This window comes from Letharia columbiana (genome assembly GCF_014066305.1).
Source record: "Letharia columbiana isolate WasteWater2 chromosome Unknown Sc0000079_s0, whole genome shotgun sequence".
Classification (NCBI taxonomy): Eukaryota; Fungi; Ascomycota; class Lecanoromycetes; order Lecanorales; family Parmeliaceae; genus Letharia; species Letharia columbiana.
In genome coordinates, this window is record NW_023501124.1 from 49,368 (window position 1) to 65,277 (window position 15,910).

Below are 15,910 nucleotides of genomic sequence, written 5' to 3' on the forward strand. Positions count from 1 at the left end.
CGATCTCGATAAATAGTAGTTAAGAAATAAAGAAGATATTAAATTATTTATATAGCTAGCGAATCGAAAGAAATAGCTAATATTATCTTATATTTTTATATTTAAAATATATACTAGTAGTATTACTTATAACTTTATATATTATAATATCTAGAGTTTTAATAAAGTCTTAATTAGATAAGAAACGACCGAGTTATAGTTAATTTAAAATACTCTTCTTCGAAACTTTCTTATATATAACTTCTCTATGAGATAAGAGACTCTCTAAGCGAAGTAAGTATACTCGAAAGACTACTATTTAACGTATTTATAGTCTTCTTAACGTCTTAAATAATTAAGAAATAAGTATATTAAACCCCCGTAAAGAAATAACCTTATCTTAAGCTTTATAGTAAAAATTTTTATTCTTAATATCGAATAATTTCGACGCGTCTTCAAGAAACTTTACTACTCTCTAGTATATCTAATATCTCTTAATACCTATTCTTTCGAAGTATTTAAACTCCTCTCTTACTTTATTTTAAATCTTCTTTTTCTCTTTTTTATAACAAAGTTTAATATCGAAAGAATAGATTAAATTAAGACTCTACTTAAGTAAATTAAGTTTTAAAAAATATTAGTTCTATTAGATAATATAGTCTAACGAGTTTAACTCAATAGAAATATTTTAAAATATCGCTAATAGCTTATAACTATAATATTAGATTAAGTATTAATCTAACGAATTTATAATTATATTAAATAAAATTCGTTAGAAGCGAGACGATTTTCGAAAGATTATTACTCGATATTATATCGTTATAATAAAAAAGAATCTAGTTATAAACGATTTATTTTAGATTTATAGAATAATCGAGAAGATAAATTAACTAGTTTAAGACTTTTAGAAGAATATAACTTTTTTATAGCGAAAAGTTAATAATCTTAATCTATAGTCGATAAAAGACTTATAACTATTCTCGATTAAGGAGAAATATACATCTAGACGTTTAAAAGAGAAATTAGTTAAGATTCTAGATTTATCTCTATTTATCGACGATATTAACTCTATCTAAAACGACTAATTCTTTAGAATAGAATAGAAATTTAAGATTAATAGCGATTATTATCTTATTAAGAACTTTAAGATAATTTATATAATTTTATAACTCGGCGATAAGACTATATAATATACGATATATAGAAGACTTCGAAATTTTATTAACTTATATTAGTCTTTTACTAAGATTATAAATAAGTTAATTAATATTTATAAGAACTTAAATCGACGTAGTAATATATTATATAATATATATACTCTATAATAAGAGATCTAAATCTTTATCGACTTCTATTTAGACTTTATTTAACTAGATATTATTCTTAACTATAATAAAACTCTTATACTAAAGAACTATCTTTTTAAGAAATTAAGAAAGAAATTAAAGAAGATATAATAGATTATAGAAGGTTTTACTATCTTAAAGACTATAAAAGAATATCTTCGAAAGCTAAATAACTTATAACGTGCTAATTATAAGAATTTTAAATTTATAAAAGCTATTATTAAGTTAACTATAATATAAATATCGACGATAATATCCGCGATTAATATACGTCTTATATTTATTATCGAGTTTAATTTAAGTATAATTACTACGCCTCTAAATATTATAATTAATTTAAAATTAAGAAAATTAATATACTATAACTACGATAAGAAAGATTACTATTAAAAGAACTATATAATAATTATCTAAATCGAGGTCGATAAAAAAACTTTCGAGAAAGTATAACTCTATGCGATGGAAATAAATAAAGAATTCGAAATCGATAACGTCGATATTACGGGTAGCGACGATTCTTCTTCGAATTCGAGAAACGAATAGCCTCTTTTAAAGTTACGATAAGAGATACTTATAAAGTATATCTAATAGATACTTTTAATAACGCTCTAGCACGTCGTTCTTTTCGTATATAAGTTACGCTATCTTTATAAGAAAGAAAGTATTTACTTTAGAACTCTCTTATAGATAGTAAATATATCGATACTTATATAGTTATAAATAAGTTCTTAATCTTAGCGATATATAAGGCCTTATATCTAAAATTACTTTTACTATTATAATCTAAATTACTAAGAGATTATAACGACTAGATTATAAAACGATTAATTATATACTATTTACTTTCTACGATAATAGTAAAAGATTATTAAGAAGGAATATATCTAATATTAATTATATTATTAAAATACGATATAATAGTTGAAAAATCTTAAATAAATAAATACGAGATAGTTCTTAATATATTATAAAATAAGATACTCTTTCTATTCGATCGATATAATTATAATAATAATTAGATATTAATAATAAACGAACTCCTCTTTCTATTAACTTCGAAGCTACGATTATCTATATTACTTACTCTCTTATCTATTATACTAAAACAATAAAGCTCTCTCTTTATCTATCTACGATAACGAGACTAATTTAAATATCTTCTTATTAAATAAGAATAAGAATAATAAGAAGTCTAAGTTTATTAATATCGCTAAGATTAATATAGCGGCTTATTATTAACTAGCCCGTAAAAAAGATAATAAACTATTTATATTAATAATAAATAAGATCTATAATAACTCGTCTAATATTATATATATCTTCTTATTCTCAAATATCTCGCGATTTCTATATATCGATTAATAAACTCTATTTCTATAACTTAGAAAAGAAATATAAAAGATATTATAATTTTAATTACTCTATTTAGATTAATATCGTTAAAGAGGTTACTTTTAAGAAGGTAAAATATAAGCTATCTACGAAGTATTACGACTATCTCGATATTTTCGATAGAACTAAGACGAATATACTTTCCTTATATTATTCTTATAATTATAAGCTAAAATTTAACGATAGCTTCGATAAAACGAAACTTTCGAAAAGTAGAATCTATTTAATATTAGAATATAAACTAAAATAGATAAAGAAGTACCTAAATGAATATTTAAAGAAGGGATTTATAATATTAAGCTATATACTATTCGCCTTATCTATTCTATTCGCGGAAAAGTCGAATAAAGAATTACGTTTTTATATAAACTATCGAAAGCTAAACGCTATTATTAAAAGAAATCGATATTTAATTTTATTAATAGATAAGATTTTAATAAGAATTTAGAGATATAAATATCTTACTCGATTAAATATTATAGCCGCGTTTAATAAACTACATATATACTTTGAGAGCGAGAATTTTACTACTTTTATTATCTTTCTTAAAGTATATAAGTATTAGAGTTCTCTCTCTTCGATCTAATTAACGGCTTAACTATATATTAATAATATATAAATAATATTCTATTTAAGTATCTAAACGACTTCTATTAGATCTATCTCGATAATATACTTATTTATAATAAGATAAAAAAGAAATACATTTAATACGTTAGATAAATCCTCTAGAAATTAAGAGATATCGATCTTTAGATAAATATTCTTAAGTGCGAATTCTACGTTTAGAAAATTAAATTTCTAGACTTATTAATATCTATAGACGGGTTATAAATAAACTCTATTAAAATTCAGACTATTATCGAGTAAACTATATCTATTAACCTTAAAGAGATATAGGCCTTTATCGAATTTTATAATTTTTATTAACGATTTATTAGAGACTTCTCTAAAATAGTTAAATTTATAATAAAACTTACGATAAAAGAGACTATATTTAATTAGTTCCCAGTATATTAAGAGGCCTTCTACTTTCTTAAAGTCGTCGTTATTAAAGCTTTAGTTCTACGTTATTTCGATAGAATAAAGAAGGTCATTCTAGAGACTAACTCTTTCGACTACGTTAACGAAGGTATTTTTTTCTAATATAATAATAAGAAAGTACTCTACCCGATAGTCTTCTATAATAAAAATCTTACTTTAGTCAAGTATAACTATTAGATCTACGATAAGAAGTTACTAACTATTATTCGCTATCTTAAATACTAGCGTTCTAAACTAAAATATATCAATATCTCTATTAAGATCTTTACGAATTATAAGAACTTAATATACTTTCGTCAAAGAAAGAGACCTTAGTCGTCGTTAGGCTCGATATTTAAATATATTATTAGAATTTAATATAAAGATTATTTATCGATTAAGATCTTAGAACGTTAAGGCGAATATACTTATACGAATAGCTAGATATAAATTAATCGATTTCGAGAATAAACGATTACGTTAATAGTATTAAATAATTCTTATCTCTAATCGATTAAAATTAAATAGCGAATATATCGATATATATATAATTAATAACTCTATTTATTATAAGATAGTAGAGGCTAATAAGAAAGATAAGTATTATATAGAAATTCGTAATATTATTATCGAAGATAAAGATAAGTTTTAAGAGATTACTCTTAGTAAATACTTTATATAAGACGAGGTACTTTATTATTAGAATCGTTTATAGATATTCGATAATATATATATCGATATTATTCGAGAGATATACGATTAATTATTCTACGAATATCTCGAGATAGTATATACTTATAAGCTATTTAAAAGAAAATATTATTAGCGAGATATAAGAACTATTATAGCTATCTACGTTTAGAATTACTATATCTATTAGAGAATTAAGGCGTCTCGCGATCGAAAGTATAGTTTATTATAGTCTCTATTAATTTTATAGAAGCGATAATAAGATATATCGATCGACTTCGTTATAGGCTTATCTATATTTAATAACTATAACGCTATTTAAATAGCGATTAATTAATTTATTAAGAAATATTACTACGTAGTCTATTTCGATATTAATAAAGATATTATCGCTAAGAAGATAGTTAACTTACTACTTAAGAAAGTATTTTATCTATATAATCTATCGATCTTAATAATATCGAATTAAGGCTCTTAATTTATAGCTATTATATAAAAGTCTTTTTATAAGAGACTAGATATTATAGTTAAGCTATTAATAGCCTTTTATTCTAAAATCGATAAATAGATTAAATAAGCGAATTAGAATATAAAGCGTTATCTTTAAATATACTATAATTATATATAGAATAATTAAATAAGATAGCTATCTATTATCGAGTTCGTCGATAATAATACTATCTTATCGACTATCGATATTCTATCTTTTCTTATAAATAAGAGATTTTATTCTCGAATAACTTTTAGCTTAAATATTATCGACTATAAGATTATATATAAGCGTCTTAATACTACTTAGACGAAGAATATTACAAATTATATAAAATAAGTTCTTAAGTATATTCGAAGTAATATAAATCGCGTTTAGAAGGCTATAGTTATATAAATTAATAAGTATTAATAAAAGATTACTTTTTAAATAGGCGATACGATCTTTCTAAATAGTAAGAATATTATCTTTAATCGCTCTTCTTATAAATTAGACTATAAGAGACTCGATCTATTTAAGATTATAGGTCTTATTAAAATCTTATATCGTTTAAAACTTTCGCTAAGTATAAGAATTCACGACGTCTTTTATCTTAATCTCTTAAGTCTTATAGTAAATAACCTATTATTAAAATAGATAAATTCTTCGTCGAAATATATTACTATTAACGATTAAATCGAATAGATTATTAAAGAAATACTTAACTTTAAATTAATCTATAGTCGTCTTAAGTATAAAGTTAAGTAGAAAGATCTCGATAATAATCTCGTCTAATATAATACGAACGGCGGTAAATTCGAAAATTGCTAAGATCTAATAAACGACTTTTATAAACGATATTTCGAAGAGTCTTATCTATAAAGGGTTAACTTATAGAATAATAGAGGATACCCCGTTTTTAGTCGAATTAAAATCGTTCGATATCTTTATAAAAGCCTTATTTTTTCTAAACTCGAGAATCGATTTCTTAGATCTATATTAATAAAGAATTATCTTATATATAGTCTTTCGCGTAAGCCCCCCTTACTAATATAACTCTAAAGATCTTTCGAAGCTATATTAGTATATATATAAACTACGTTATCGCTATTACGAAATATAATCGATATTAGCTAAATAATATATTATAGAGAAGACTATATTAAAGTTATTTAATATTAAATTAGAGTTTTTAGCGCTTACGACTCGATTCGATTCGAGAGCCCTTAATTAATTACGTCGTATTATTTCACCGATATCTTATTCGCTTAAATACGAATTCGAAAATTACTATTATTTACACCTACGCCTATAAATATGGTTTACGCTATACTATATCGATTTCCTCTCGACTAGGCTTCTTATATACGTTTATATCTTAGCTAGCGACGTCGCTATAGCGTAAATATAAAGAGCTACTATCGTTCTTAATACCTCTTATAAAGAAAGATACGATACTAGAATTCTTAGATACGATTATTTCTTTACTACTTTTATCATTTTTTCAGACGTTAAGCGTGTATATATATTTATTTTTCTATCTTTCTACTTATTAATTATAGAATATAATTTAACGAAGGAGAGAAATAGTATTATAAGCGTATTCTTAATATACCTCTTAGCTCTATAGCTAGCGGGCCTTAGCGAAGATATTCTCTATTATATTATATCTTCTTTTCATCTATATATGATATATACTTATATATGATAATAGTAATTTCTAAGACTTACTAGAATTAAATCCTCTATTATAGGCTTATTTCTATAGATGATTAATAATAAAGCGGGAGATCTTGGTAATAGTAGTAATAATTTTAGCTATAATGCTAGCTTCGGCTAAAGTAAGTATCTAAAATTTGATATCGTTATTATAATTAATAGCTTAAGCTTTATCTATAAATATTTTAATATAGAGAATATAGAGAGAATTACTTCTTATAGTTATATTAAGAACTTTATATATAATATAAAGTCTTAAGATTCTCCCTCTTTTCTCGTAGGCTAGTACGTTTAATATTAATATCGTAATTCGATAAATATACTATTTATATATAGCTATAACGTCGCTATAACGCGTATATACTTCGTATATATATACTTCGTATATATATACCTCGTATATATAATATTAACGTCGCTATTAAGTAAAAAGTAGTAATATTAAAGATATTTAAGATATTCAGAATATTTACTAAGTATACATTACATTCATGGCTTGTGGTGCAAAACCATACGAAATGTACCCCAGTCTCATCCTATTGAGTCAGTCCCTGCAACCAGCAAACTAAGTCAGGCTGATGTAGGCCTGCAAGCGTATACCTGTCTGCTTGCTCCATCTACTATCGTTGCAGAGACTTACAGGAAAGAGATTTTTTGAGTGCCAAAATACGCGTACGACAACCGCTATTTGCACGCATCATCATGAAAACATTATACACTCTCATAATTAACAACCTATTTGGCTAGGCCTCCTCATAATGGTACACGACTTCGTAAGCCACGCCTGTGGCGCTCGCAACGATTATGAGAAGCGCTGCCCGAACCCAGATTGCAAAGTAAACTGCACTTACAGTAAGAAGTCGGGGCATTCGATAGACAAGTGACCAAAATTGTTTTGCGACCATTGTCATACTCAAGAACGCCCCAAACAATCCTCTAGAGCAATGCGACAAAAGCCGAACCACACCAAGCCTGCACGCTTTAGTTCTGACGATTCTCCAAAAGCAAATACGCCGAAGCCGACACTCGCTCCCACAACGTCTGCTTCCATTTTGCAGGAGCTCAATTGCCAAGCTGATCAGTATCAGAGTCTTGGGGATACGTCCCACGCCTTCCCAGGGTTGAGATGCGTCCTCAGCCATCTTCTCGATCATCTTGGGCCTGGCCATGGAACAGAATCATGGCAAACAATGTACTGTGCTTGGGTCAAAAGGCTTGGTGGACCGAAGAAGGTAGAGGATCTGTTGCTCGGTTTCATTGACGAGGATATCAAAGCCCTACAGGGTCAGTTGATCACTGCTCAACGACTGCAAGAGGTGAAACATGGGCAGCCTGTGATAATTGACCGGCACTAAAGGCAATCTGGAGGGTACCTCGACTTCATCACGGACGATCGGGAAATTTATTACCAACGATACTATTGGCCAGTCGACAAATTTGGGAGTATCGTAGGGTAGGCGATTATCGCGGAGTAAGAGAATATCGTGGGATATAAGAATATCGTAGGGTAGGAGAGTATGGTAGGATAAGGTATCGTGAGGTAAAAGAGTACAGTACCACCAGTACTGCAGGCCTCAAGGTGAAGCTCAGCTGGAATATTCGCTAAAGCGGCCACGGTCAGGGTGAGTGGGGGTTATACATACGAAATGTACCGCGATGATCCTATGTAAATGCGTACGCCCCCCCATCTCAGCCTGATGCTCTAGAACAAGAAGTTGTCAAAGGCTTCAGGCTGGCCCCTCACGCTAGGATATGCCATCTCGGGTAATCTTCCAAGTTAGGTAGGTGAAGAAGAAAACCCATCTAAGCTTGTCACACCTACCCCACCTTGACCTATCAGCTCTGGCGGTTCATGTTCTCCGACAGTATGTGGATTCAACGCTCCTTGGCGTCACCTACGCATTCTCTGCGGCTTTCCTGCCTTCATAAATCTCTCGTGTCTCCCTCTTTTCATTTCCATTCATATATAGATTGACCTTCTTTACGTTATAGATGCTTTGATCTTGCTGTTCCTTACTACTTGCCCAATGATGCTCCCAATATTATTAGCTGGCCTCGGGGCCTTGTCCTTGACTTGTGCAATGCCCCCACGACAGCTACTGGCTTCTAAACATATGGAGCTATCGCTTGAGCGTAGACAGGATGCCTCGCAGTACCCAGCGCATACCATTGATATGCCCATTGACCATTTCCCAAATAACCCACGTTATGCCCCGCACACAAATGCGACCTTCTCTCAGCGATATTATTTCGACTCGACGTACTATAAACCTGGCGGTCCAGTATATCTGTATATAGGAGGTGAAACGAGTGGGCCGAGCAGGTTCTCGAATTTGGAGACCGGGATCATCCAAATTTTGATGAATGCAACGAATGGATTGGGCGTCATCCTAGAGAATAGATACTATGGAGAATCGTTTCCTTACAACACTTCGACTACAGACCAACTAGCCTACTTGACTACCGAGCAAACAATTGCGGACAATGCATACTTCGCCACTCATGCAACCTTCCCTGGCATCAAAGGCAATATATCGGCACCAATTTCACCATGGGTGTTGTACGGAGGAAGTCTGGCAGGAGCTCAGACTGCATTCTCTGTCAAGCAATACGGAGGCTTGCTATACGGCGGCATTGCTAGTAGCGCCGTAATCCATGCGGTGCTCGCTTATCCTGAGTGGTACGCTCCAATCCAGAAGTTCGCTCCCCAAGACTGTGTCACAAGTATCAACAACATCGTCGACAAGTTCGATGCACTAGTTGCTGCAAACAACACTGAAGGGATTGAAGCATTCAAGGCAATTTTCGGCCTTGAGGCGTTGATAGACAACCGAGACTTCGCGATGACAATTGCTTTCCCAATCGGTGGGCCAATGAACTATCCGACCAACACATGGCAAGAGCTCAATTGGAACTCGACATATGGTTCCCAGGATTTCTTCCATTTCTGCTCCAATGTCACCAATCTGGACGCCCCTGAAAACATCACAGCGGTCGACACCGTGCTCAGTAAATACAGTAATGGCGAAGCTTGGAGCAATCTTGGTAACTACGCCCAATACGTGAAACAAACACTCCTCCCACTCTGTGACGGTGTCCCGATCGACAGCACGTCTTGCTTTGGCACCCAGAATCAAACTTTCTATGCCGATACAACCAATTCAGCAGCGCGCAGCTACCTTTACAGCACCTGCACCGAACAGGGCGCCTATCAGGTCGCTCCCGCAACTGGACCTTCATTGATCTCCCGCGTCCTTCAGGTCAACTACACCCAGCAATGGTGTGAATGGGCTTTTCCCAAGGGGAAGTTCAATTCCATACCCAGCACGCCCAATTTGAATTACTACAATCATTACGGAGGTTTCAATTTCTCTGCGGATCGTCTAGCCTTCATTGACGGCAACATCGACGTCTGGCTCGACGTCTGCTATCACTCGAATGACGCCCCAGCGCGCTATTCTACAGACCTTCATCCTGAGTATTTGATTGCCGGCGCGGGCCATCACTGGGATAGCTACGGCATTCTTGATCTCGCCGCGGAGCCCCAGTTCATCGAGCAGGCGCATCTGTGGGAGATCAGAACGGTGAGGAAGTGGCTGAGAAGCTTTAAGAGCTGGAAATCGAACGTCAGACATTCAGAGCTCTAGACCCTCGGGAAAGCCAGAGATTGAAGGCTTGTTCAGGTATCGAAAAGGTGGATTTATCATAGAGAGTATCGGTCAATCAAACACAAAAGCTGTCGTAACCATCTCACAAATCTCTTTCTCGCCCGCACTAATTCTGGCTGTAAAGTTGAGTTGATGAGCTGCTGAATGCCTCGATATCTTGCAGTGGGATTTGCTAAAGTTTTACCGCCAAGGTTATAAGGTACTTTAGTAGAGTAATGCGTTTTCCCCGACCAAGGCTAGTGTGAGTGCTGCTTTACATCGCGTGACTAACGCTGATTGTAGGTGGCCAAGGGTTGCTCTCAGAAACCGTTGCAACCGGGTCATAATGATTTCATGGTTATAGACACCATAGACGATAGTGATATACGCCAGCCCGACTGCTTTGTCCCCGTGGACTCACGAAGTGTGTTTGCAAAAGCCTAGATGCTACCGTTCCTGAAAACTCCTCAGATGAGTCGAGGACCGACATTGCTAACAATAGAAAGCGAAAACTTCGCTCACTTTTTCCTCTCGACTTTCCCCTGCCCCTCAAGCCCCTCCAACGCCTTACATGCCTCTGCCCAAGCCCCATCTCCCTCATAGAGCTGACTCCTTAAATACGCCCACGTCATCCTTTGCACTACCGCCAACCGCTCCGGACTCTCATCCAACGTCTCGCGCGCGTCCCACCCACTGATACCCCCAAGGCTATGTCTGGCGCCCTTGAGCGTAAGCAGATCTTTCGGCCCCGGAGCAAGCGCGTACGGGTCGGCATGCCAGTCGGCGCCGCGGATCGTCAAATGGGGGCTGACGTCCTCGTCACCGTACACCACGAGCGCGGGCGTGGCCATGTTGCCGAAGCTCGCGCCATAGAAGGGGACGAGTCTCTTCCCGAAGGCCGAGATATCCGCGCCGCCGTTTCCGATGCCGGCGAGGACGACGCCCGCCTTGATGCGCGTCTCGGGCTCGTACCACGTGGACCCGTCGCGCGGGTCCGTGTTGCTGGCACCCAGGAGCATGGCGGCGGTCCACCCGCCCGCCGAGTGGCCCGCGACCGCCACCCGCCGCTTGTCGAGGCGGCCCCGGAGCCCCGGCACGGCCGCCTCGACGCTGTTGAGGTGGTCGAGGATCCGCACCATGTCCGCGGCTCGCTCTTGCCAGAACAGTTCCTGGCCCTCGGGCGCCTCGAGCCCCAGGAACGCCGAGCTCAGGTGCGTCGGCTGCAGCACCGCGAAGCCGTGCGCGGCCCAGAACTCGTACAGGGGCGCGTACCCCTCCAGCGACGAGAGCGAGTTGCTGCGCCCCTGGCCGTGCGAGAGGAGGATGATCGGCAGGGCGTCCCCGGTCGAGGGCACCGTTACGCGCAGCTGGAGGTCGACGGGACGGCCGGGGGCGGGGAGGACGACGGGGCTGAAGGAGATGATGGGTTTAGAGGGGTTGGTGGGGATGTCGGCCGCGGCGCCGATGAGGGCGTGGTAACCGGTATGCATGGTGTTCGTTTTTGTTTGGTGAGTTGGATTGAGTGGGAGGTGGAGGGACGAGGGATGATCGAGTTGGTGAGAGACGGGACTGTAAAGCGAGAAGTATTTAATTCATAGATGAAATGACACGGCGCTGATAAAGCCAGCGCAATGGTGAGCGATCAGGATCAACTCTTCAGGGATTCACGATGGATATATGGAGTTAAGACGGACGTAAGCTCGGCTTTTGACTCGCTCACTCTACTTATTCCGCAAATTTGGACGGCAAAGCTTGAGGTAGTCTATCCCAATACCGTCTTGGAAACAAGAAGAGACCTTCCTTGCAGCAAGTGTAAGACAGCTATCATGCCCTGCTCCGAACCAGATAGTAGGGCTTACAAGACACCTCACCTTGTGTAAAGCGAGGGCACGCACCACAGGGAGCCCGTGAAAGGTTGACTGGAGAATATGAAATGTGATATAAAGACAGAATGCAGAAACTCCCAAGCTGGTCATGGCACCGCCGGCAGTGTACCCGATCGCGGCCGTTCAAATTCTTCAGCAAGTGCCTCGTGTATATTTGCCTCGTCCACCCGCTCGTTATGCTCATGACTGTAACCCTGCCACTTGACCGAGTAGCTACGCCTGAGGCTCGGAGCGCGGCTGTCCTTTTCCGCCCCTTCCACGGGCGGGCCACGACTGCGGCGAGGGCCGACGGGTGACGCGACAGTCGAGGAGCGCCGCTTAGCCAGATACTGACTGTCTTCGGAAACGACGGGGGGCGGGGGAGCCGGCTGGCTGTTGCTGTGTGGGCTTCGGAGAAGGTGATCCGGATATTGGGCGATGTCGAGCCTGCTTGGCCCCACTGATGGATGTCACTCGTTCATCGGCTAAGCCGTAGTCACCAAGTCGCCGTGACGGTGCTGAGCGCGAAGAAGCCAATTGCTGTATGGTGAAACGGAGGTTTCATGTCTTGAGAGAGATAGCGAGCTTCGAACGCAGCGGATCGCGCCATCACTCATCCGCATCAGCCAATCCGTCGACTTCCAGCCTTGCGCTTTCCGTGCCGGTGGTGTAAGTTCGATGAAGCACGCTTTGCTGTCGGGCACAAAGCAACGGGACCCTTTTTGCAGCTCGTTCAATGAAGTTTCGCTTCCGCCGGAGTCATCGGCAACCAGCGAGCTATTGGTTGGTTCAGTTCTGTGAGCCAAATTTCTAATTGGCATCGTGCTTGATGGTTGAGTGCGCTAAAAGCGGCAATCTCGGGTGAGCTCAGATTGACTAGCGTATGCACAAAGGTCCGGAATGCTTGGCGCTGAGAATTCCCACATATACCACCAAGAATAGTAGTGAATAGCTGCATCTTCTCCAATATCGTATTAAATTACCTCGGTTATTCTAAAGCTATTAAGAGCATTTTATAAAATTCGCTATTATTCTATTTTATAATAAAATAAAATATTTATATCTTTTAAAAACTTTATAATCTAATCTATATTATATTTATTAAATTTTAATAACTTTCTAGATTATAATAAACTGTGGTTTTGAACCTATACAGAAAAATTGAAATTTTTGCCATTGAACTGAGGGAAATTTTCTTTCTTTCTCAAGGATTATGCAATCAGGGGTAAAGCGGTTACGGCCGCGCGGGTTCCGAGTGTGTGGGGGGCTGGGGGCTCGGGGGTACAATGCTTTAAAGTAAAGTTTAGGTACCTTAAACCTGGTAGTCTTCACTGGCGTCTTTTTTTTCTGCCAAGACATGACTTTTTGACGATTGGTTCATCATTCACTACCTTGTTTTTGAAGCTCCATCAGATAGCTGGGGTAACCTTGACATGCGGACAGATGGCGGACTTTGATCTATCGACTTCTTTTGTCCCTTCTCTCAACAAGCCGTCCTCTCTCCTTCCTATTGCACGTCATCGTCAGAGTCTACTATATCTAGTTGAAACTTTTCCAGTAATCATAGTTGTTGGTCAAACAGGTTCGTACATTCCGTATTATCTTTCTTGTTTGGATCCAGGACTTGAGTCACATCACGGGGAGCAAAAGGGTTTTGTACTTGGCTTAGAGAAGCAATGCTGACCCGGAATTGTTGGTTAAGGAAGTGGAAAGACAACACAGATCCCACAGTTTCTCGAACAGGCAGGATGGTGCGAAGCAGGCAAAGTTGTTGCGGTCACGCAGGTAGGTGAGTTGGAAAGCCCTGTATTGATTGTCAGGTTTATTGATTACTGATGACATATCAGCCCCGGAGAGTCGCTGCTACTACCGTGGCCACTCGGGTCGCAGAGGAGGTTGGATGCAATTTAGGGGAAGAAGTCGGCTACTCCATTAGATTCGAGGACTTGACCAGTGCCAAAACTCGCATCAAGTTCTTGACCGATGGTCTTCTTCTTCGAGAAGCACTTGCAGATCCTCTCTTATCGAGATACTCAATTGTCATGGTCGACGAAGCTCATGAGCGCTCGCTAAGCACTGATATACTCCTCGGCGTACTGAAGAAGATTAGCAAAAGGAGGTCAGATCTCCGTATAATTATCAGTAGCGCAACATTGCAAGCAGAAGACTTTCTTCGTTTCTTCTCTGGAGAACAACCCGAACAGAACGGTGATGCAGACGAGCACTCTGTAGGTCGGATCATCAGCCTAGAAGGACGCATGTATCCAGTGGACACGATGTATCTTGAGGAGCCGGCCGAAAACTACGTCGAAAGGGCAGTGAAGACCGTATTCGATATACACGCCAGTGAATCGGATGGCGACATACTCATTTTCCTGACAGGTCGAGAAGAGATTGACACGGCTCTTCAGCTAATTGCAGACCGAGCAGCGTCTCTACACCCTCGGGCTCAATCTGTCCTCTCGCTGCCTCTATATGCTGGGCTAACGAGCGAGCAACAGCTCTACGTATTCGAGCCTGCTCCAGAGAATACCCGCAAAGTCATCGTCTCAACGAACATTGCGGAGGCTTCAGTGACCATTGATGGCATTGTCTATGTCATTGATTGTGGCTTTGTTAAGCTGCGTGCCTTTAATCCTAAGACTGGGATTGAAACTTTGACAGCCACGCCGGTTTCCAAGGCATCGGCCACGCAGCGTGCTGGACGAGCAGGGCGGACGAAAGCGGGGAAATGCTACAGGTTGTATACGCAGCTGGCTTACCAGAGTCTACCGGAAGCCACCGTGCCTGAAATCCAGAGATCAAATCTTGCACCAATCATTCTCCAATTGAAAGCACTTGGCATCGACAATGTTCTTCGCTTTGATTTTCTCACCCCTCCACCAGCAGAATTGATCATCCGTGCGCTGGAGCTGTTGTACTCGTTGGGAGCGGTGGATGACTACGCAAAGCTCACTCGGCCCTTGGGCGTACGCATGGCCGAACTTTCGGTTGAACCAATGATGGCTAAGGTCCTCTTGTCAGCATCTACTATGGGCTGTATGAGTGAGATTTTGTCTATTGCGGCAATGACTAGTTTGCAAGGAGCCGTGTGGTTTCATCACGATGGAGAGAAGAAGGCAACGGAATCTGCTCGTCGCAAATTCGCCGTCGAGGAAGGAGATCACCTTACGTTACTCAACGTATATCAAGCTTTTGTGACTAAAGGCAGGAAGGATTCGAAATGGTGTCGGGACAATTGTCTTAATTACAAATCTATGACACGCGCCGTCAGTGTTCGAACTCAGCTAAAGCGGCATCTAGAGCGGTTTGGAATAGACGTTGATGAAACACTTGCCACGAGTAAGAAGGCTGACGAAGTGTCTGATAAAGGAAAACAGATCAGAAAGTGTCTAGCAGCTGGATATTTTGCTCACGCCGCCAGGATGCAGCCTGATGGGGTCTTCAAGACAGTCAATGGGAGCGTGACTTTGCACGCTCATCCAAGCTCTCTCATGTTTGTAAGTCTACTTTCGCTCTCAGATTTTTGAAAGTCTTGCTAACGACAAATAGAATAGGAAGGCGGATTGGGTCATCTTCCACGAGATCCTCGAGACTGGGAGCAAGACCTTTATTCGAGATGTCACAAAGATCGAGAAGGGCTGGTTGCTTGATGGCTCGTTGTCCACGTATTATGAAATCACGGAACATTGAGAACGGTCTGGTCTGGTGAGTGGCTTTGAGACGAAGCACTAGAGGATCTCCATGGCGACATACGATTATTGTATAATAGACAATACA

The 15,910-nt window shown here is 38.4% G+C and overlaps 4 protein-coding genes across 4 annotated transcripts; 3 read left to right on the top strand and 1 right to left on the bottom strand.

Moving 5' to 3' along the window:
* Positions 1-7,562: 7,562 nt before the first annotated feature.
* Positions 7,563-7,973, top strand: HO173_012379 (uncharacterized protein; the record flags this gene model as incomplete). The annotated part of the gene is made up of 1 exon (XM_037314250.1): positions 7,563-7,973. One exon carries the CDS (start codon positions 7,563-7,565, stop codon positions 7,971-7,973), a length of 411 nt encoding a protein of 136 aa, XP_037158862.1.
* A 726-nt stretch (positions 7,974-8,699) lies between these two features.
* HO173_012380 (uncharacterized protein) lies at positions 8,700-10,265 on the top strand (the record flags this gene model as incomplete). The annotated part of the gene is made up of 1 exon (XM_037314251.1): positions 8,700-10,265. The coding sequence occupies one exon, from the start codon at positions 8,700-8,702 to the stop codon at positions 10,263-10,265; it is 1,566 nt and encodes a 521-aa protein (XP_037158863.1).
* Positions 10,266-10,783: 518 nt separating this feature from the next.
* Positions 10,784-11,755, bottom strand: HO173_012381 (uncharacterized protein; the record flags this gene model as incomplete). The annotated part of the gene is made up of 1 exon (XM_037314252.1): positions 10,784-11,755. The coding sequence occupies one exon, from the start codon at positions 11,753-11,755 to the stop codon at positions 10,784-10,786; it is 972 nt and encodes a 323-aa protein (XP_037158864.1).
* Positions 11,756-13,573: 1,818 nt separating this feature from the next.
* On the top strand, positions 13,574-15,823 carry HO173_012382 (uncharacterized protein; the record flags this gene model as incomplete). The annotated part of the gene is made up of 4 exons (XM_037314253.1): positions 13,574-13,712; positions 13,833-13,915; positions 13,978-15,630; positions 15,683-15,823. 4 exons carry the CDS (start codon positions 13,574-13,576, stop codon positions 15,821-15,823), a joined length of 2,016 nt encoding a protein of 671 aa, XP_037158865.1.
* Between the last annotated feature and the right edge of the window lie 87 nt (positions 15,824-15,910).